The sequence below is a fragment of the Primulina tabacum genome, chromosome 8 (genome assembly GCF_025594145.1).
Source record: "Primulina tabacum isolate GXHZ01 chromosome 8, ASM2559414v2, whole genome shotgun sequence".
Lineage (NCBI taxonomy): Eukaryota > Viridiplantae > Streptophyta > Magnoliopsida > Lamiales > Gesneriaceae > Primulina > Primulina tabacum.
In genome coordinates, this window is record NC_134557.1 from 3451822 (window position 1) to 3472577 (window position 20756).

Genomic DNA, 20756 nt, shown 5'->3' on the forward strand with positions numbered 1-20756 from the left:
TTATGTCTTGCATCGATTACAGTAGGCTATGCAACTTCTAAAACTTGATATTTTATTTTAATCTTGATTTATTGCCGCTAATATATCCAAATTTTTGTGGGTTCCCTTGAGGTATTTATTACCTATACATGAAGCATATCACCAACCGAGCACGTGTGATTTTATATTTTGTAGCATACCTTTTTCTTACAATAATAATCATCCTCTGAGGCTCTAGCGTAATGGGTTGGGCTAAACTGCAGTCAAAAGGAGGCGGCCCACTTTAATTTCCAAACTGACCCATTTATATTTATATTTACAGATGTAAATGGAGGCCATTGTTTTAGTTAACAATACAACATAGTTTCGAAAGGATGTAAATTTTGTCTATGTGTTTGATCTAAAGACTTGCTGATGAGAGAGTGATTTGTACAAATCAAGGGCTTCATCTGCAATTCAAGCGATATTATTATCTATTCTATTTTATTAAATTCGAGAACATGATAAAAATCGTCAAAGAAAGACACCAAAATATGTATATCTTTTTTTCTCCCTCTGTTATGGACAAATTCAACAAAATTGTTTTCAATCAAAATTACAATATAATCCCTCGTTATTTCTTATAATTAATATTTTAATTTTTATTTAAATAAAAATCAAATGAATTATAAAAATTATTATACAAGCACGCGCGTATATCAATATATTAGTATTGATAAATGATTTTTGAGCCAGACATAAAACGATGTCGTCGTCACGGATAGGGTTTAACAGTTGCATTTCATCGCTGGGGGTTAAACCCTCACCTCATCAACAGGAAAACCATTGTGATAGTGGGAAAGATCTTTACTCTCTCGCCCATATTTGTGCGGATTATGCCAGTAAAGATTTTCCCTCTTCACCTGCGTTTCTTTCCCGGAGCCATGAAATCAGACCTGGTTCTTCCAAGACACTCCAGGGTCATACCCGTTTTCTCCCGAGTATTCCCTCACAAGCTGAAGTACTACACTCGCGGGGCCCCTAATGTAAAAACTCGCCTTTCACAAATTCAGGTTTCGAATGGAGGTCAATCTGGTGTCAGAAAGTTCACGACCCGTGCAAGTCAGGGGATGAAGGCATCAAAGAGTTTGATCGAGGATGAGAGCGAGCTCAGCGACTGGGTTAGTGGTGGGTTGAGTTCCAACTCGTTTAAGAAGACTCGAGTGTACACTGATAGTGAAAACGACGACGATATGAATGTAAAGAATGAAGGTTACAGGAGTAGAGAAAGGGGTGGGAAGAGACAACGAGGGAGTGAATATGATAAAAACTTTGACCGGAAGGAGGGGAGGAACGAGAGGAATTACACTGGTGGTTTGTTTGCCGGGGGAGGTAAAGGTCGTGATTCTAACAAATTCCTGGCGATGAAGGGAGGGAAGTTTGGGGGGACTTTGGAGGAGAAGAATATGAGGGATGGTCGTTTCTTTAGCAAGGGAGATGATTTGGATTCAAGCGACAGACGGAGGACAGATGAGTTGTTCAGAGAGAAAAGGCCAGAAATGCCAAATGGGAGGGGAGAAGGGAGGTTTAGGGCGTTTGATGAGAAAAGAAAAGATAGTGATAGTCTGTTTGGCAGGGGAAGGGATTCAAAAGTGAGTCAAAGGCGTAAGAGTAACGAGGATGGAAGAGTGCAAGATACATGGAATGGAAGGAGTGGAGGTGGTGATCGAGGGAATTTTGCTATGAGCAGAGAAGGTAGAGTGCAAAATGCAGGAAACGGAAGGAGTGGAGGTGGTGATCGTGAGAATTTTGCAATGAGGAGAGAAGGGAGAGTGCAAGGTACATGGAATGGAAGGAGTGGAGGTGGTGATCGTGGGAATTTTGCAATGAGGAGAGAAGAGAGAGGGGCTGGAAGAAGGGGCATGGCTATTATGAACGACAAGGACGAAGAAGAAGAAGAAGAAGAAGAAGAAGATGAAGAGGAGGAAGAAGAAGAAGAAGAGAAGGGCTATAGAAGTTTCAAGGAATTGCTTGATAGTGATGGGGTGGATGATGAGGACGATGACGATGACGAGAAGGATGACACGGACTTGGCTGAGGAAAAGGATGGAGAACAAGATAATGGGTTATTTGACAAAGCAAGTGATTTTTCTGTGTTACAGCATAACTCACCTAGAAGAAGTGATTCATATCTAAGTGAAAGCCGGTAATTATAAAACTTCCACCTTGCATTGACTTGAATTACTGATAATTGGCTCCTGTATGTACGAGAGCATTCTGTCCAAAGTCGAAGTTTTTTTTTAACGCTTGAAGGATTTGTTAATTTTATGTTTGAAGGATTTGTATGCCACGTGAACTTCTGTTATTTTCTCGAATTCTTCAGTGACCAACTTATATGTATGTCATGTAGGTTTGATCAATGCTCCATCTCGCCTTTATCCCTTAAAGGAATTAAAGATGCAGGATTTGAAAAAATGACTCTGGTGCAGGAGTCAACACTTCCTGTCATTCTGAAAGGTACGGTTAGAAGCTCTTTCGAGTACTCTGTGGTTGGATTAATGAACCCATGGTACATGTAAGCTTAGATGATTTACTTTAACTGCCTTGCTGTCCTCTTTATATCTGTTAAGTTGTTTATGATGGTTTGATAAAAGTAGAACTGTATTCCTATGAAAGAGGCAGTTTTGCATGGTGGATTCATTTAGCAGATGTGGATGGAAGATAGAAAATGTGGTACACGACCTTTAATTTCTTCTCTATATGCAGTTTGATTTTCAGTACTAGGGTTTATTTGATTGTTCTCACTAGCATAACTTCTTCCATTTTAACTTACCTTTTGTTATAGTCTGAACGCCGTCGCTTTTTTTTTTTATCTGTGTATTTTGACTGGCGACAATTTACCATAATCAGTGTTTTTCTAGGTAAGGATGTGCTGGCCAAGGCAAAAACTGGCACCGGAAAAACTGTAGCATTTTTGGTAAAAGCCTTTGCCTTTTGCACTTTGATTTCCACTTCTTGATGACTTCTGTTGTTACAAGAGTCTCTGACTTGTCAAAGGCTTGGACTTTGTCCTTTGTGTGTCTGTGATTTATCACAGCTCTAATGTAGTTTTCCTAGGAGCTACATTTTGAGTATCATCAGGATTTCTTGGTGTAACTTTACCATTTTAAGGTATATGATTAAGAGCTTATGGTTAGACCACGTGGCCTCTTGCACCTCCACTCTGTATTTAGTTGTCGAACATGATGCTATCTTTATGCATGGGCAGTCACTGACTCACCATAAAGTTCATTGTGCATTTTGAAATTATTATTAGAATGTTAGATATTGGTCTATGGTGTAACTAGAAGATGATGCAGTATGTGAGCATACTCATATTTGGTATCTAAATGTCAGCTTCCGGCGATCGAAATAATTTTACAATCACCACCAATTACTCGTGATCAAAAGCGACCTCCGATATTCGTCCTCGTGATATGCCCTACTCGGGAGCTTGCAAGTCAGGCTGCTGGGGAGGCCAACACCCTGTTGAAGTATCATCCTTCAATTGGTGTTCAAGTTGTCATAGGAGGTACAAGGCTTGCCCTAGAACAAAAACGAATGCAAGCCAATCCTTGCCAGGTACTAGAATTTTCTACCTTATCGTTAGGGAATTCTCCCATTTGAGGGGGGTTTCTGGCTTCTTATAGGAAAATGCAATATAATGTGTTGGAAATTCGAAATTTAATCTGCATTGCACTGTGTTTGTCAGTATTCTGTGGTTATCTGATGTTTGGTATTTAGAGTACTAATCTGCTGGAGTTGATCTGTTTGCATGGATTCTTCTACTCAAGTCTGCCACTGTACTTTAGTTTTGTAAGGAAGCTCCAATCTCGGAGTGATGCACGTGTTCTTGGCACAATGTCCAGTACGCCTTTGTTTCTGTTATTATACATGTTTATTTTTTAGATATCATGCTTTTTTGTTGAACTAGGTTATCTTCTGTGCAAACGAGATACACAAAGCATGTGCAGCTTGTCAACATTCTACCCTGCTATTTTGTGAGTGCATAATATTTTTATTGTTGGTAATTGTCGTACTAAATTTATATCTTAAACCCAGATTCTTGTGGCTACACCTGGAAGGCTTAGAGATCACGTAGAGAATACTGCTGGGTTTGCAACTCGGCTCATGGGTGTCAAGGTTTTGGTTCTTGACGAAGCTGATCATTTGTTAGATATGGGATTCCGCAAAGAAATAGAGAAAATTATAGCTGCTCTTCCAAAACAACGTCAAACACTTCTGTTTTCTGCCACTATTCCACCAGAGGTAATTGTCATTTTTTTCCCCGCTGTGGTGCTAGTTTAGGGTTGGTATATTCTAAACATCAGTAATGCAGGTCCGACAAATATGCCATGTTGCATTAAAAAGAGATCATGAATTTATTAACACAGTTCAAGAAGGGAGTGAAGATACACATGCACAGGTGGACTTATTTAACTTTTTTTTCTTTTATATCTTGCTACTTTTCCCTTAGAGCTTTACATTCGCTTGATATTAATTCTTTCAGGTCCGACAAATGCATCTTGTTGCTCCTCTGGACAAGCATTTTTCAATTCTTTATGCTTTACTGAAAGAGCATATCACTGATGTAAATTATAAGGTAACACATGGTTTATGCTGACTTTTTATGGTAATTTCGTTGAGTTCGACGAACTTTAATAGTTTCTTTATGCTCAGAAAAGCATATGCCTGATGATGTATATAGTTAGGTACACAAGAGTTGCTTAAATTCTACATGACAATTTCATTGAGCATTCTAGGATATTTTAGTTACTTATAACCTGAATCTTTAGAAATGTTGTCTTATAACCTGAATCTTTAGAAATGTTGTCAAGGCATGATGTTAATTGAGCGAAAGGGAAAATGCCCTTCTGCTTGTTTGAAAATTTCTGGGAGTAAAAGGAAATAATCTGTGACAGTCTAAAACCAGCAAAGTCACACGAGACTCAGATAATTTGCCAATGTTGTTGGACTGTAAATTGAACTATTGAGAAATGACACAGACATATGCTCAATGAAACTAAGCAGAGAAGATTTGGAGGATTTGTGTTACTAGACAAATTAGACGAAGAAACTTAATCAACTATTTATAATTTTCATTGTTTTGAGTGTTGATCTTTTATTCCATTTTATATTCGCCCTCCACCCAACCTCCCCCCCAGAATTGTAAATTTTTTTTTTCATTTATCACAATAACACTCATTAGTCTAATAATTTCTTTGTCTGCATGATGATCCTGGCATGCTTCCTCATGTGCCATAGATTCTTGTTTTTTGCACAACTGCGATGGTAACGAGGCTTGTTGCTGAGCTTCTTGGTGAGCTTAGCTTGAATGTCCGGGAAATTCATTCTCGAAAACCTCAAAGTTACAGAACCAGAATCTCTGATGAATTTCGGAAATCAAAGGGTCTTATCTTGGTGACATCTGATGTGTCTGCACGCGGAGTAGATTACCCAGATGTAACTCTTGTCGTACAGGTTGTTCAATTTGATCCCGCATTTACCAATCATTTAATGTTTACTAAGAACATTATTTTCTCTTGCTGAGCAAGATCACCTTATGTTCTTTAGAATTCAATAATGGACCTTATAATGTGCTTACAGTGTGCATTAATTGCCACCTAACTTTCCAAGTGAGCTTGAGCTGGTTTTTTGCACACTTGAACTTTGTAGAAGTGACTTAATTTTTGTATTTAGATGGGAGTTCCAGCTGACAGACAGCAGTATATACACCGATTAGGTCGAACTGGGAGAAAGGGAAAAGAAGGAGAAGGTGTTTTGTTATTGGCTCCTTGGGAGGAGTTCTTTTTGTCCGATGTTAAGGACTTGCCAATAACTAAGGCATCTGAACCATTGGTTGATCCAGACACCAGAAAAAAGGTTAACACTGTCTTCATCTTTTTAAGAAGCTCATTTGAGAGAAAAATCTGGTTTCTTATTTTCACAGGTCGAACGTGCATTATGCCATGTAGAGATGAAGAACAAAGAAGCAGCATATCAAGCGTGGCTTGGTTATTACAACTCAAACAAAAATGTTGGCCGAGACAAATATAGACTCGTACAGCTAGCAAATGAGTTTAGTCGAAGCATGGGGCTCGACAACCCTCCAGCCCTTCCTAAGCTGGTGCTTGGCAAAATGGGACTCAAGAATATACCTGGATTGCGCTCGAAGTAATCGATAATGTCATGTTCCGCCCTACAAATTCTGTTATACAATAGAGAGAGGTTGATGCCAACCAGTTTTAAAAAGGTTATATTAATTGCAGAGATTTGATAAATTTTTTAAAAAACAAATTTTGTGTCGTCAATAGATTTCTAACCTACTTTTGTAGAATATCACCGATTTCCAAAAATTTCAGATTTATTTTGCTGGATTTTTATTAACATTTGAAAACTTTTCATTGAATCTTATGGATTTTGTAATTTATGATTTTGATTTTTTTAATTTCTTTGTAATTTATGATTATTATTTTTTTAACTTCTTTGAATTAAGAGTTGAATGTGAGTAATTTTTATTTATTTCAAATTTTTTTTATCTAAAAATATAGATATTTGTACTCATTTAATTTATGAAATACAATAAATAATTCAGTATTAAATTTAATGCAACCAAATTTAAATTATTCAAGTAAATTTAACAAATTTATTTAATTAATTACTATTATTAAAAATACGTAGCAATAATTTGTAATCCTAATAAACAATAATTCCTAAAATAATTTCATTTAAGTAAATTTTTATATGGAAAATATATAAATTTTTTAAAAAATATGTAAAAAAAAGACAATTGTTTATACTTAAAAATAAAAATAAAAATATTAAATTATTTATAATCAGTGTAATTTTTTAAAATTTTAATATATTCAATTTCATATAATTATCTTTATATTTATGCGTTCATAAATTTTTAGATATATATCAATCGCACATTATAATTATAATTACAATTATATATATATAGGGGTGGGAAAAATACCGAAATACCGAATATCGAAAAAAATACCGAACTTACCGAAAAAATCGGTATACCGAACATTACCGTACCGAAATGTTCGGTATACCGATTTTTTCGAAATGTTCGGTATCAGTATCGGTATGAATTATTTTTTTTTCGGTATTTCGGTATATACCGAAATAACGAAAATAATTTTTTATTATTATTATTTTTTAAATTTAAGTTCGGTATATCGAAAAAATGTCGGTATACCGAAAATTTTTCGGTATACCGACAAAATTTTCGGTGTCGGTACGATACCGGTATGAACTTTTTTCATACCGAAAATTCGGTATACCGAATGTGCGATATTTTCGGTACGGTATATGGTACCGTAGTTCGGTACGGTACCCCTATATATATATGAGTCATAATCAAAATTAAGACACATATTAATTAAAATTGTAAAAAAATAATTAAATATCAATTGTAATATTATAATTAATAAAAATCTAAAATTTACTTATTAAACATTATTATGAATATTAATAATTTATGAGTCAATAAAATATTACTATTGATATTTTGAATACTTTTAAATTTTTATAAAGTTTTTAAAAGTAAAATTTAAATACGACATGACTTTTGCTCTACAAAAATTTATAAAATTACACTAATTGCATAATTCATCGATTAATTAAGAACTTTAAGTTAACCTTCATAGACTAATGGACGGCAAGGATTTTGATCTTTTCCTTCTTTTTTGTTTCGAAAAATAACGTTTCATTTTAAGGCAGACAAAGTTCTATTAAGCTAGTACATGACTTGAAAAAAACATTGGAAGTATACACAGAAAATTACCAGGAGCCAGCTGCATCTCGGTCAATTTCTTGTGCAGGCTTGAGGGGCAACGAGCACGGAATGTCAATATTTATGTCATCTAAAATTTTGTGACTTCATTCATATGGGGCAGTTTTAACATCTTGATAAGAATCAACTGAAGATAATGGTACAAAGAGATTGCATAATTCCAAGTGCTAAGAAAACCTGCCGCAAAAAGCAATTCTAAATGACAATTATATTAAGATCTAATTCTAGTTTGATAGAATTACAATATATTGGACCTGAGACAGTAATAAAAGGAAAAAAAATCCGAGCAACTCCTCCTCCCTTGATGCTTCCAGGTTTCAGAAGTGCATGTTGGTGACGGGTAAGAGTCGGCTAGCTATTTTACATACATGTAATGAATAGCGTGATCATTCTTGGGCCGGTTCTACTGGGAAGGAAGTGGTCCGTTCAGCCTTAATTTTCATTCTTCAAAACATTGTTAACATGGGCCATTGATCTGGGAAATTCTCACATCTTCCTGGAAAAAATTAGAAACATGTCCCTCACATATCATTCAAATAAGATGGGAAATTTTTTGAAAATCGAAATGTTGAAAGCGAAAAAAGTATCCAGTTATATGCTACAGATGATTTTGGTTCATGGCAATACCTGTGATGATGAGGGGATGATGGTTGATCAGGTGATGGCCTGTGTTCTGGGCCCCCATTAAGTCTATTGTCCATCCTGGCTCGACTTCCCTCATTTAGTTGTAATTGATCGTTTACACCAGGAAAAGCTACTGGACCCAAAGAACCAAACTCAAGTGGTTCAACATGAGAACTATAGCTGGCATTATGATCAAATGGATACAGCATCACCATTGGTGGAACAGAAGGTCCATTAGAAACGCCATTGGGATTCGTGGCTGACATGGGATTCATGCTGTAAGCCACACTTTGTGGGCCATTCTGACTAGAATTTGAGTGCAAAGGGCCATTCTGCGACTGGTAAGAAGGGATCGACTCGTGCCTATATGTGTTCCATGACCGCTCAGCACGACTCTCACTTGGAGCCGACCGATCGGTTCTTGTGTTTGATTTATCAGCTTGACTGCGATTGTGACTGCGTGTAGCAGCTCGTGATTTTGAATTAGCATTCCAATTACCCTCTCTGTCACCATAATTATCATTCCTGTCATGGTTATTATTTCCCCTTCTGGTACCAGATGAATGCCGCTCCCTGACAGAAAGCTTCTGAAGCAACGAGATAAATGTTAAAAGTATATTTGGAAAATCATTTTGAAGTAACTTTGCAGCCAAAGCCAAACAAGGGCATAAAGCAAACATAAGGGCAAGCTTCTAAATTTGAGAACAAGACAAGCTATGCTAGTAAATCCAAATCCTAAAATTGGTTAATTACACCCACTATTTCAAGCAACTAATCAAACTAGGACAAATGTCATGGCAAGCACTCCGCCAACGTATGTTAGTTTGTTCATCCTCTCCGTATTGCCATTACTTTGATGTTTGAGTAGAATGACAGGTTCTAATACTTTCCAAATTTTCTTGCACACGAGGTGCTGACTATTTCACATTGACATGTCAAAGCTACAGAATTATAAAACTAATTGTGTTTTTGTCGGTTGCATCATTCACCGCAGGCTGGCAAAAAAATAGACAAATATAAAAAAGCAAACAAACAAACAAACATCACAAGCATTCTTACTGGATTAGGCAGGTAAGTTCCAGTCCCACTGCGATATCTTGGCATATCATCCATATAATGTTGATATACATGGGGAGGTCTACTGGAAACTGAGTGAAGTGGTGCTACAGGAACCAGACGGTGACCATAACTAGTCATAAGCTGAGAGAAGATGTTTGTGTTGGTTGAATGCGTTCTGCCAGTGTTATCATAAGGAAACACACCCTGGGGATAGACAGGAGGGACCATCGCTGGTGAAGGATAGACCAATGGCGCATGGTACCTTGGATTTTGACAGAATCTTCCAACCTGTAAATTTTGCCAATGGCTAGCAAAGTCACTATTAAGAATATCAGACTTTTGCCCATCAGAAGTATCCGTAATAGTCTCTCCTCTCAAAGAACTACAGGAGTTGAAATCCTCTAAATGATCAAATTCCTCAGAAATACAGTTCTGCATTGATTCGCTCTGATTTAAAGTTTCATCTCCTCCAAAATGGCCACTTGATGCATCAGAAGTACCTGGCTCGGAGGGAATATTATATAGTGGGAGCATTGTCAAAAATGGGATTGGCGGACCGGTAGGATAGAAGGTAATCAACCCAGAATTATCATTTATCCCCTGCCTCAACCCATTACCTATGAGCATTGGAGCAAAGGGCATCATCGAGTCAGATCCACTAGTTTGAGCAAGTTCCAAGCCAGACAGACGGTGCCTTGGAATCTGTAAAGACGTATCTTGCTCAGATCCTGGGTTCCTTTCTACAATTTCACTCTCCAAACTTAACAAGGCACCCCACTCCCGCACATCATCCTCAGCCTGATTAGATATATGCTCAGACATATTCTTGCCTTTCCCATGGCTGGCAGATTGATCTGTAGAAAATACTTTCTTTCCACGTTTTTCTTTTGTGGATCTAGGAGTCTTCACTGATGATCCATCCCAGGAGCTTTCTGAAGAAGTTCTACTTCTCAAAGAATTGCTATGAGTTGCTGACGAGAACCTAGAACTTGCTGATCTTTCTTCTGCATAAATCTCACTATTCCTAATATCCTGATTATCGAAACTATCACTATTTTCCAGCAGTGATCCATGTTTTCCCCTCGCATGCTTATTCTGAACTCTTGTAGCACCACTTACTCGAAATGGAGGAATATATTTTAAACCAGACGACACCTCTGGTGGTTTATCATCAGATTGTATTGAGTCAAAATTTTTGCTCTCGGGTTCATAATTGCCAGAGGAACCAATATCTTGCTCATGCCAGGAATCATTATTGGCTTCTCTGGAGTTCATTTCTACCGAACCAAAATTTTCAATGCTTTGTTCAACAGAATCTTCAGATGGTAACCTCAGTTCGACACCAGGAAAATAAGGGGTCATTTGAGGTGAAACTAATCCATGAGCAAATTGCATATTTGAAAAAGATGGGTCCATAAAAGGAAAATTGGATGGAGCAAATCCAGGCATATTTCTTTGATTGTATCCCAATGAGGCAAGATAAGATGGATGGATTTGGAAAGGTGCATGAGGTGATGTTAGATTTAATGGAAGATGAACTTGGCCGTTGAAACCTTGAAGTGAAGCAGATGTCATCATGTTCACTATATCTTGTTCTTCCTGGTGCATCACCTGGGCAGTGGGGGTGGATGAAAAATCCTCACCCAATGAATCTAAACCAAAATCTCGGTTGTGACTATTTGAATTGCTGTTGGAGTCAGCTGTAGAATCCATAGTTGGCTGGGCTGGAACATGCCTCACAGACGGAGTGTCATCATTCGAAGAACGACTTTTAGGCCTCGCCAAACTTTCAGATCCAATATTCTTTCTCCTATTACAATTATCAAGCCAAACAGAAGGGGTATGAGAATTGGCAGTTTCTGCTTGTACATTGTGACACACTTGAGATGACACATCACCATATGCATCAGTCAGCTCAGGACTAGAGCGCGTTCTGGCAAAAAGAAACCGTCCCTGGTTGTCATTAATCAAATTATTGGTTTTCAGGTCCTTTTCAGCTTTAATATTAATTGCAGCCTGATCAAAAGCGGGGTCTCTTCCAATTCGATCAGTACTTTGTAAGCTGTTCAAACTGATTAGACTTTTTAAGCTTTGTGTGTGAGAAGCTGCAGAAAACTCACTCGTTGGTATCATTGAAGAAGAAATTTTAAAATTTTCACAGGAAACACCACGGGAATTTCCCTGCTTCTCTGTCTCAAGGAAAGACTTTTCATCAATCCTTTTCACACTCAAAATATTCTTAGACTTGTCAAAATCAAAGAAGCCATCTGGATTTGATAATTTCAAGCGCCATGAATCAGCCCCAGGCGCATCAGGCCGATGACCACTGCCATGCCTTTCCCATGTATTCATAAAGAACTGATTTACTTCATAAACTAAGTTCTCTTTGGGGCATTCGAGTAGTCTAGCCAATCTTTTAGCTCCGTAGGCAAATGCACTTCTTATCCTAAAAGAGTTACCTGAGAAAGAAAAGAAATAAATTCATAATTCATAATTCATAACGACAGAAAAACCTGAGAATGAAATCTCAATACATTTCTAATGTTATGCAGGAAAAAACTGGATCTTGCACATTGCAATGAGAACTAGCGATGGTTGAAAGCACACAAAATAAGATGGTGATTTCAAGGTGGATAAAAATAATGAATTAGCTAAATGAAAAACAAACTCCACAGGACAACACACATAATCTAAAACCCTTCTAGCACCAAAAAACAAGCCTCTGCACGCCAAAAGATTTCACTAATCATAAGATAACTACAAAATAACAGCAGATCAAGGCAGGAAAACCAAATAGAATTACTAGATAGAATGATTGTCGGTAAGTATGACCAAACAACTGTAACAATACTAACCTTTACTAACACTACGCCCAAGATTGTTGTTCACGCGCAAAGGATCAACTACATTAAAATGTTTGGAAACAAATGGTTGTCCGTTATTTTCCTGGCCACCAGGGAATACAGCATAAACAGAGCTACAAGCATCAAGAAACAACTTGCTGAGTAACAATTCTCTGCTGTCCTTCCGAGGAGATTCAGCTGTAAAATTGGGGAAATTATACCTGCAATCAGGAAACACCAGAATATATAGATATAAGCATAAACTGACAATTCAGAGAACTTAATACCAGTTACATCAGGTAGTGAACTAATTGGTACAGGTCCCCATAAGCTAACACAAAAACTGTCCCAGTCAAAGTTGCTGAAGAATTCCAGAAAACGATAAAGAACCTGCAAGTTTACATAACTTGCTTCAGAAGAACACTCGAACGAAGAAAACAAAATTAGAAAGAGATATATGTAAGAGTGAAGTAACCTCAAGTGGTCCATGAAAAGAATTGTTGAACACGTGAAAAATGTAAAGAACTAAGGTCTCCAGAGCATAAGTAGATATAAGTCCATGATGAGCACCCAATATACGGCTTTCATAATAGCACCAGGCCTTGATCAATATTATACTACGCTTGAACAGATGATTCTGATTTATCAGATTATCAACCTGTAAATAAAAACCGCAATTTTTCTTTAGAAAGCTATTTTTTAGCAGTCAAAATTGATGAAATCATCAAAAGGCATATTCTGAAATATTTTCATTAGATAAAAACTTGATTCAAAGCCCACTCACCTCGTCGAGAAAGCATAGTGTACATAACCCACCAACTTGATTAAAAGATATGTCCACCACAATATTTTCCACAAGACATTTAATTATCTTCACCTGACATATTTAATCATACAACAACAAAATGAAAATGAAGCAGTTGAAATAGCAACTATCCACTCATCTACAGGCTCTAAGCAACTAATTTGGTACAAACTTAAAAAGTAAAAGGTGGACTGCAATTAATTACAATATTGAAGATAAAATTCAATAAACAATTGCTCATTCACAAATAAGGTTTCTACTATGCTTGGACAACTAAACAACTAACAGCACGCAAAGTCACTGCATATGACTACTGTAAGTCCGCAGTATGATTTACATGGAAAGCAAGATGTGTTAAGATGCGATAATTTAGCAAGAGAAGCTATAGATTTTTATTTGGAGAGCTTGACAGAATAATTTACGGAAGGTTGATAAAACCAATGTCTTGGGATCCCATCTAGGACCCCATCTGACAAAAAGAGTATATGACAACTGCAAAGGGCCTGTATTAAAATACAGGAAATTGGAAATTGACTTTTTGAACCAGTAGGTGGCGGCCTCATGTTGCTAAAAATAGATTACAAGGACAGCAAAAGATTTATTTTGAATGAAATGGAGCTGAAAAATCAAAGACATAAATAAAATAAGACATACTTCTGCTTGGATGTATTGAACCTCCTTCACATGAAACTCAGCATTCTCGTTTTTCTCCTCATTCTCTAACATGTCACGCACCTGATTGGCCCATGTATCTTTTAAAACTTGATCATGGCTAAAAGCCGTCAAATCGATGTCTCCATCAGGTAGATAAGTCTTCAAAGGAACAGAGCCAAATGTACAGACCTGTGGTAATGTAAAGAGAGTCAAATAACTAAATCAACAAGATTAAGAGGATATATCAACAATACAATTGAAAGGAAACATTGTTCATAAGAATATAGGCTCATCAACAGAAAAAATACCAATCAGCTGCACTGAGAGATAATAGGTAATCATCTCTGAACTTCATAATAAGTGATACAAGTAACCAGCCATTCAACCATAAAGGATTATTATCTTTCCCATCTCACAGAAGCCACTAAGAATTATCACTCCCTCAAATTAAGTTTTTGTGTCTTATGCAACTTTCACAGATTCACTTCTACTGATGTAGTGTTCGAGTCATTAGATGTGCATTATAGTAATTGAAATTTAATAGCACATAATGTCAACTCCACCAAATATAATTTTACATCATGAACCCCAAGTATATCAATAATTTTCCCATCATATGCAAATATCTAGCCTTCATGGCTCAAAACAAAATCACTATATCACCGAGTATATAATATTGTTTAACTATAATGAAAAATTCTAAGTTAAACAAGTCTAATCCAAAAAATATACCAAATAGAAATGTTTCCATCTTTATGAAAATTCAAAAGCCACCATTTAATGCATCCACTTTGTAAAGCGATCATTTAAAAAAGCATCATCCACTCGCAAGTCGCAATATTACAAGAAAACATCTAGAATCATTCTAAACACCTGGCAGGGAAAACACTTCATAATGAGTCGCTGCACGTAACCAGCAACAGCATTCCTGCGCTCCTCAGACAGCTGATTGGGCTGAATGCATGCAATGAGCTCTGCAGTTCTCTCCTCTACTTTCAGCCACCGTTCATTGTCGAGTGCCATCATTATTGGGGCGGCACCAGGCAAAAGCCCATTCGGCAACGGCCCACCTGGCTCAGACCATCCCTCATTTTCTCCCATAAACTACAACCTTTCTCTACACGGTAGCTTATAGCATAAAAAAACCAAATAAATTCCTTCTTGCAACTGAAGAAGAAAACCAGCTTTCCCTCAGAACAGCCTATAAAAACACAGATTGCGATCCCCAGAAAGTAGGACAATGGGCATATAAAAAAAATCCATATGAAGGAAAACAAGAGTAAAGACGTCAACTTTGAAACAATGCACTCTAAACAATCACAAGTGTGGGATAACAATACCAGTTAACACTAATTTTCCATGTTTCAACATAGAACTTCTAACGCCCTCAAACAATATTACTAAAAACACACCCCGGCTAACAAATCGTTGATCAACTAATATGAAACAAAATCCTAATTGAAACTACGAAAAATGGGCTGCATTGCAAACAAAATCATATAATACTTGAACAGAAACAGTCGATTCGCCTTTTGCACAAATCAAAATACTGCAGAGGCATGGGAAGAAAATAAAAGATCGTCAAGAAATAGAAAGACGCAGATAAGGGGTTGGTTTTTATCCTCTGTAATATTGATTGTCGAAGCTAATAATAACAAAAATCAACTCTTTGGTGTGGGAATTCGGGGTGCTGATTGGGTGTTTGAGAAAACTGGGAAATTAGGGGAAATTTGAAACTTGTTTGAAATTTCGAGGAATTTGGTTTGATTCGGTTTTGATTCAACTAAAATGAATGCGTGTGTGTTTACTGTGTGTATGGAAATAGGGAAATAAACTTGGTAAAATGATGATAGAGGAATATCAACAAAAGGAGAAGAGATAAGAGTATAATTATTTCTTAAAATAAAATTTTGGTTGCAGGATAAAATAAATTAATTATTAGTATATAAATGATAAAGAAAATGATTGTTATGGATATGTATATATGATAGTATGTTTGGTAAAATTTTTAAGTGTAGGATAATTTTGAAATTTTTGATGTAAGAACAAAATTGCCCTTCATCTTTTTTTTTCTTTTTCCACTCCGGCGGCGGCGGTCCGGCAGTCCGGCGGTGGTCCAGCAGCGGATCCGGCAGTCGACGTGGCGGCGACGGCGTCGGTCCGACGACGGCAGTGAGTCAGCGGTCCGACGGCGACGATGGTGTTCCGGCAAAGGTCCGGTGATGGCTGTGCGGTGCGGTCCGGCGTATGTCCGGCGGCGGCGGCGGCGGCGGTCCAGCGACGGCGACGACAGCGGAGGTCCGGCAGCCGAGGTGGTTCAATAGCGGTGAAGGAAGAAGGGTAAAATTGGAAAGAGAGTAGGGATAGAGGAGGGATTAATAATACTACGGAGGAAGGAGGTATTATTTTATCACACGTAATACCATCTAATCACCCATAGGAAGGATTGAGCTGGTTAAATAAAAATCGTACCAAACGCATGATTAGGTGTGATGAAATAATCTATCACACCTAATCCGCCCAACCAAACGCTGCTTAAAAGAATTAATTCACTGTTATTGGATACTTCACTGGTTCTATTTATTTAATAATCACGTATTATCAATACATTTATATGTAAAATACTCATATACTAGTATTTTTTTATAACAAATTTTGAAAATCAACTAGAGTATATTAAAATTGCATTTTAAATTATTAGAATATTTATGTCATCCATATAAGCATAATGCAATTACGCGAACGAATAACTTTATTTGTATAACTAAACGTCGATATATAGTTAAAGAAAAGTAAAAATCTTTTATGATTGAAATTGTAATAAAGATTGTTTTTTCTTCGTATACGTTAATAAAGATTGTTTTGAACGTGTATTTGAAATACTACTAGATTAAAAAAAACTTAAAACCTCCTTAAAATATGAGCTCTGAGGCGACCAACTCATGAGACTCCTCTTACGTACTTAAATCATTTTTTTTCTAAATATAAACATATGTTAAATCATACCAAAAATCTAAAAATACAAATTAGATATGAACAAAAATTGCTTTAGTTATAGTTAAAAAAATTAATATTTTCAACCTATTATTATGTTCTTGTATATTAATCATGTGTGTACATAATCTGCATGCTGCGGTTAACAGTTCAAAAATATTACTAAGAAGAAATTTCTTTTAATCAAATTACTTCTTATACTTTTTTGGCCTTCAGTTCCAAAAAAACCCGAGTCGGAGTCACCATATTCTAACAGTGTGAACTTCCCTTTGAGATCGAACTTGTAGCTTAGTTGGTTCGTACTCGAAAATTATGAAACAACTGTTCGGAAAAGGGGGATCCAATGTGGATGGGACGAAAGGTTTCAAGTACAGAGTCATGGAAAGAAATTATGGCATTATTACAGTAGAGCAATCTATTTTAAGGTGCGCGCTTTCTTATAACTCATGATAATCAAGATTCAACATCGTTAGCTATCCCACCAGCATGCACATTGTTAAGAAAATCTCTTTTTCAATTTATTTACAGTATAAAACAATCCATATCCACTCTTAAGATACACTATGATCGATTGGAAATTACTCAGACACCGGTCAATATCTTTTTTGTCGTTTCCGATGTGTCCCATGTATCACGTGTATGGCTCCATGCATGCGGTGATCGTGAAGTTAAGAGCGGCCATAGCTGGTTCCTCTGTCTTCTTGCTTTCTTGACTCTCAGTCTTGTATGCTGTCGTATAACTTCATTCATGGCCTTTAAGTAGTTGCTTGAATCATGATCCCACATGATCGTACCCTCAGAGCCATAGGCAGAGGGGTCGCTTAGAGTTTCGAGGGGGTGAGGAGTATTTAGGAAGCCTCGAAAAGCATTCTTACTTAGGGAGCCGTTGGTGGTGTCCAAGGCATACAGAGCACTGCCCGGAGGAAGGAGAGGGTGAGGTGGAGATGACTTCTCATCCGGCTGGAGGATGAAGATTTTCCCCATTGGAGAGTATAAGAATTTCTGGGTAAATTAACAAGAAGACGAGTTAGATTTGTCGGAGAAAAAACCTTGGTACACTATACACAAGTCTGATTCAGGAAACTGCGGTGTTTTGAACAATTGCCCAACACGTGATTCAAATGTGTAGAATAAGTGAGAAATTTATAGAAAGAATAGTTACTTACATTCTTATTTAGACAAGGGTGAAACCGGAAGGTGCTACTTAAACCCTTGAGTACTTGGGCAACGTAGTTGGGGTAATTGCACGAGAAAGCTCGTGGGACGATATCTCTGTGCAACATCACAAAATGAACATGGTTCTCGTCTATATTTAGTTCATCAAGAATTTTATGGCCTCCACAGAAGATAAATGGCGAGCCAAAGGTGACCACTGGAAGAAGAGCTGACGGTTCCACTGCCTTCCGTCTTAACAGCATCAAATTGACCAGTAGAGCGAGACTGCCACCAAGCGAGTGCCCCGTGAATTGAAACTTTGCTCTATCACCAAATCTGTTCAGATGATGTTTTATCTCTGGCAAGAATTGGTCATATATGCCTTTTGCTGCTTCATATATTCCTCTGTGAACTAGAGCATCCATTCCCTGCCAAAATTGATATTTTTTCTCAAATGAATCCAATCCATTTATGTTTTGTAAGACTTCAAAGAATGCTATTTTGGAATTCGGTGTCGATACTCACCTCAAATATGGTTGGTTCGAAAAAGAGATTTGCCTGCCAGGAAGCCAATGAGTCAGACCCCTGCAATTCAATTACTCTGTTACAAAACTTGTTTGCATTCAAAGTTATACTGATTGTTGTGTGACGCCTTACGCCTGACTATTCTATTCTTTTTTAAGTAGAGAATGTCACAATTGTCTACCTCATCGGTGTCAAATAAATTTTTTTAAGTCAGCTATGATTTGCTGTTTTAATCTTGAGATGAGAAATTTACCTGGATGACAAAGCTCCGAGTATATATGCTGGAATCATCACAAATGAACCAATCACATGGCGAGGAGTGAAGTGATTGAAGGTCTTTTGCGGCCTTCTCCTTTTGCTTCTCCCCTGCAGCAACCACTGATGTCATTGTTGAGGCTGCTACACATGCAGCTATCTCCGACTTGTATATTCGTGGCGAAGAAATCCCATCTTCCACTATCGGGCACTTGTCTTCATGAGGTGAGAACGAACTCTCTTTTGTGAGTTTAGACTCGGTCCGTATATTTGTTGAATCCTTGGATCGAGATTGTACATAACATGCAGCAGATAGTGCAATATCACGATAGGCAGCTGATGATCGAAGGCGTGGTTTCTGTGTAGAACGTTCTGCTGATTCTGATCCAGGATGATCCGTAATATGCACTCTCGTGGAATCCAGTTCAATTTTGTCTTTAAGAGCTGCTGCTTCTGCCTTCTTTTCCAGTGATGATGTAACAAAGTCCAGGCCGTAATATCTCTTCAGATCCTCTGTCTGCATGACATGGAACAATATTATTGAGGTAGCACAACCATTTTGCCCCCCCCCCCCCCCCCCCCCCCTTTTTTTTTTTCTTTTTTCAGTTTAAAGCTCTAGTTGTCTGAAAATCTTTTACACCTTAGAAAGTTTGCTCGCTTACACAATACCTTGATATCCTTGATCACATAAGCCATGTGGCACAAGAAAGACAGCTGCGCGTAAAGCTTAGTATCGGACCGCGGTACATCCCTCAACAATGAGGAAAAAACGTCTTTATCGACAGTAATTGCCTCTCCTTCCGCATCATCTTCGTATTCCACTTCACAGCCTCCATCTTCATCACAACTCTCAATGCCGTCACCAACATATTCCTCATCCTTCTCTTGTGTCTCTTTCCATTTGTTCCGGAGCTCCATTAGCCTCTCGATCCAATTCGCCCTCTTCTTCCCTTCATCGACATCTATCCCCTCCTGAGGATCACTATCTCCAATGACATCCATTTCTTTACTTATGTCTGGATAAAAAAGAAATGACCTCAACGAATCCGGAATCATGGCACTCGACAACTGGATGTTGAAGAACCCTGATCGACTACTCTTTAGCTTTGATTCCATCGTGGACGCCCGAATCCGGCTGATAGAACAACAAAGACGGTTTTCAGAATATGATCTTTGTAGTCCAGTTTTTCCAAACAATTCATTGTTCGATAACAAAGGACGAAGCCTTTCACTCGCGTTGTTTACATCTGTTGGTATGGCATTCGTAACCGGAGACAAAGAGCATGCCATGACTCCGACTCTACCTCTCAGTTTCCTACAAGGGAGAGGAGTAATGTTCCAGACCTACGAAACTGAGAAAGAGTTTCTTTTGAAACCAAACTCGTACATTATGACCAAGCTTTTAAATAAGCCACAAGTGACAAAAATCCCACCTTGTTTGCAACGAGGAGATTGAAAAAGATACCAACCGTTAAAGACAAATTCAAAATATTATGATGCTGAAAAGAGAAAGTTACCATGAGAAGCAGAGGAAAATAGAAGTAAAAGGGATGTGCTTTGACTAAAATACCAAGCACATCCTTCTTTTTATGATGGGGTATGCGAGAGGTCTATTGGTAACTTCCCTCGTATTAAATTAACATAGCAGTCCCATTCTTGTAATTAAAGCTTCGTGGGTGTCACTTTTTTGTTTATTTTCCTTTAAAACTTGTTATTATCAATTCCTTGATTTATCGACCGCAAATTTGGTTTTTAGGTTTGACAAACCTTGTAGTCGGCTAGCAAGAAATCTCGCCAAAAATTGATGACCAATTTCACAAGCAAAAGTAAAACGTAAACAGCGGTTTGATCAGACTAATATATTTATATATATATAAAAAAAAACCAAAGTAGAATATGGAAATTTATAGAATTTCGTGTAAAATTAAAATTCATCCCAAGTTTTTTTCTATTTCTAATGTATTAAATTTGAATTTTTGGAAAGTAACAGAGTGTTCGATTTCATTCCACATATCAAGGGACTTTTCTCATTAATATC

The 20756-nt window shown here is 37.4% G+C and overlaps 3 protein-coding genes across 5 annotated transcripts; 1 reads left to right on the plus strand and 2 right to left on the minus strand.

Annotated features, from left to right (window-relative positions):
- Positions 1–721: 721 nt before the first annotated feature.
- Positions 722–6492, plus strand: LOC142553016 (DEAD-box ATP-dependent RNA helicase 31-like). 2 transcript variants are annotated; one of them, XM_075662992.1, is made up of 10 exons: positions 722–2164; positions 2369–2475; positions 2880–2935; positions 3355–3579; positions 4060–4266; positions 4337–4423; positions 4508–4600; positions 5263–5478; positions 5698–5880; positions 5973–6110. In XM_075662992.1, exons 1-10 carry the CDS (start codon positions 855–857, stop codon positions 5976–5978), a joined length of 2490 nt encoding a protein of 829 aa, XP_075519107.1. In that variant the 5' UTR covers positions 722–854; the 3' UTR covers positions 5979–6110. The 2 variants fall into 2 exon arrangements, with proteins under 2 accessions (XP_075519107.1, XP_075519106.1); XM_075662991.1 differs by having other exon boundaries at positions 723–2164; positions 5948–6492.
- Positions 6493–7791: 1299 nt separating this feature from the next.
- On the minus strand, positions 7792–15623 carry LOC142553017 (uncharacterized). Of its 2 annotated transcripts, none has more exons than XM_075662994.1 (9): positions 14663–15623; positions 13790–13978; positions 13115–13207; positions 12806–12988; positions 12618–12720; positions 12343–12528; positions 9488–11946; positions 8432–9012; positions 7792–8300 (listed from the first exon to the last, which is right to left on the minus strand). In XM_075662994.1, exons 1-9 carry the CDS (start codon positions 14888–14890, stop codon positions 8291–8293), a joined length of 4032 nt encoding a protein of 1343 aa, XP_075519109.1. In that variant the 5' UTR covers positions 14891–15623; the 3' UTR covers positions 7792–8290. The 2 variants fall into 2 exon arrangements, with proteins under 2 accessions (XP_075519109.1, XP_075519108.1); XM_075662993.1 differs by having other exon boundaries at positions 8432–9015; positions 14663–15622.
- A 1576-nt stretch (positions 15624–17199) lies between these two features.
- LOC142553018 (phospholipase A1 PLIP1, chloroplastic-like) lies at positions 17200–20256 on the minus strand. The gene is made up of 5 exons (XM_075662995.1): positions 19388–20256; positions 18717–19235; positions 18464–18523; positions 17950–18366; positions 17200–17785 (listed from the first exon to the last, which is right to left on the minus strand). The coding sequence occupies exons 1-5, from the start codon at positions 20006–20008 to the stop codon at positions 17366–17368; spliced, it is 2037 nt and encodes a 678-aa protein (XP_075519110.1). The 5' UTR covers positions 20009–20256; the 3' UTR covers positions 17200–17365.
- Between the last annotated feature and the right edge of the window lie 500 nt (positions 20257–20756).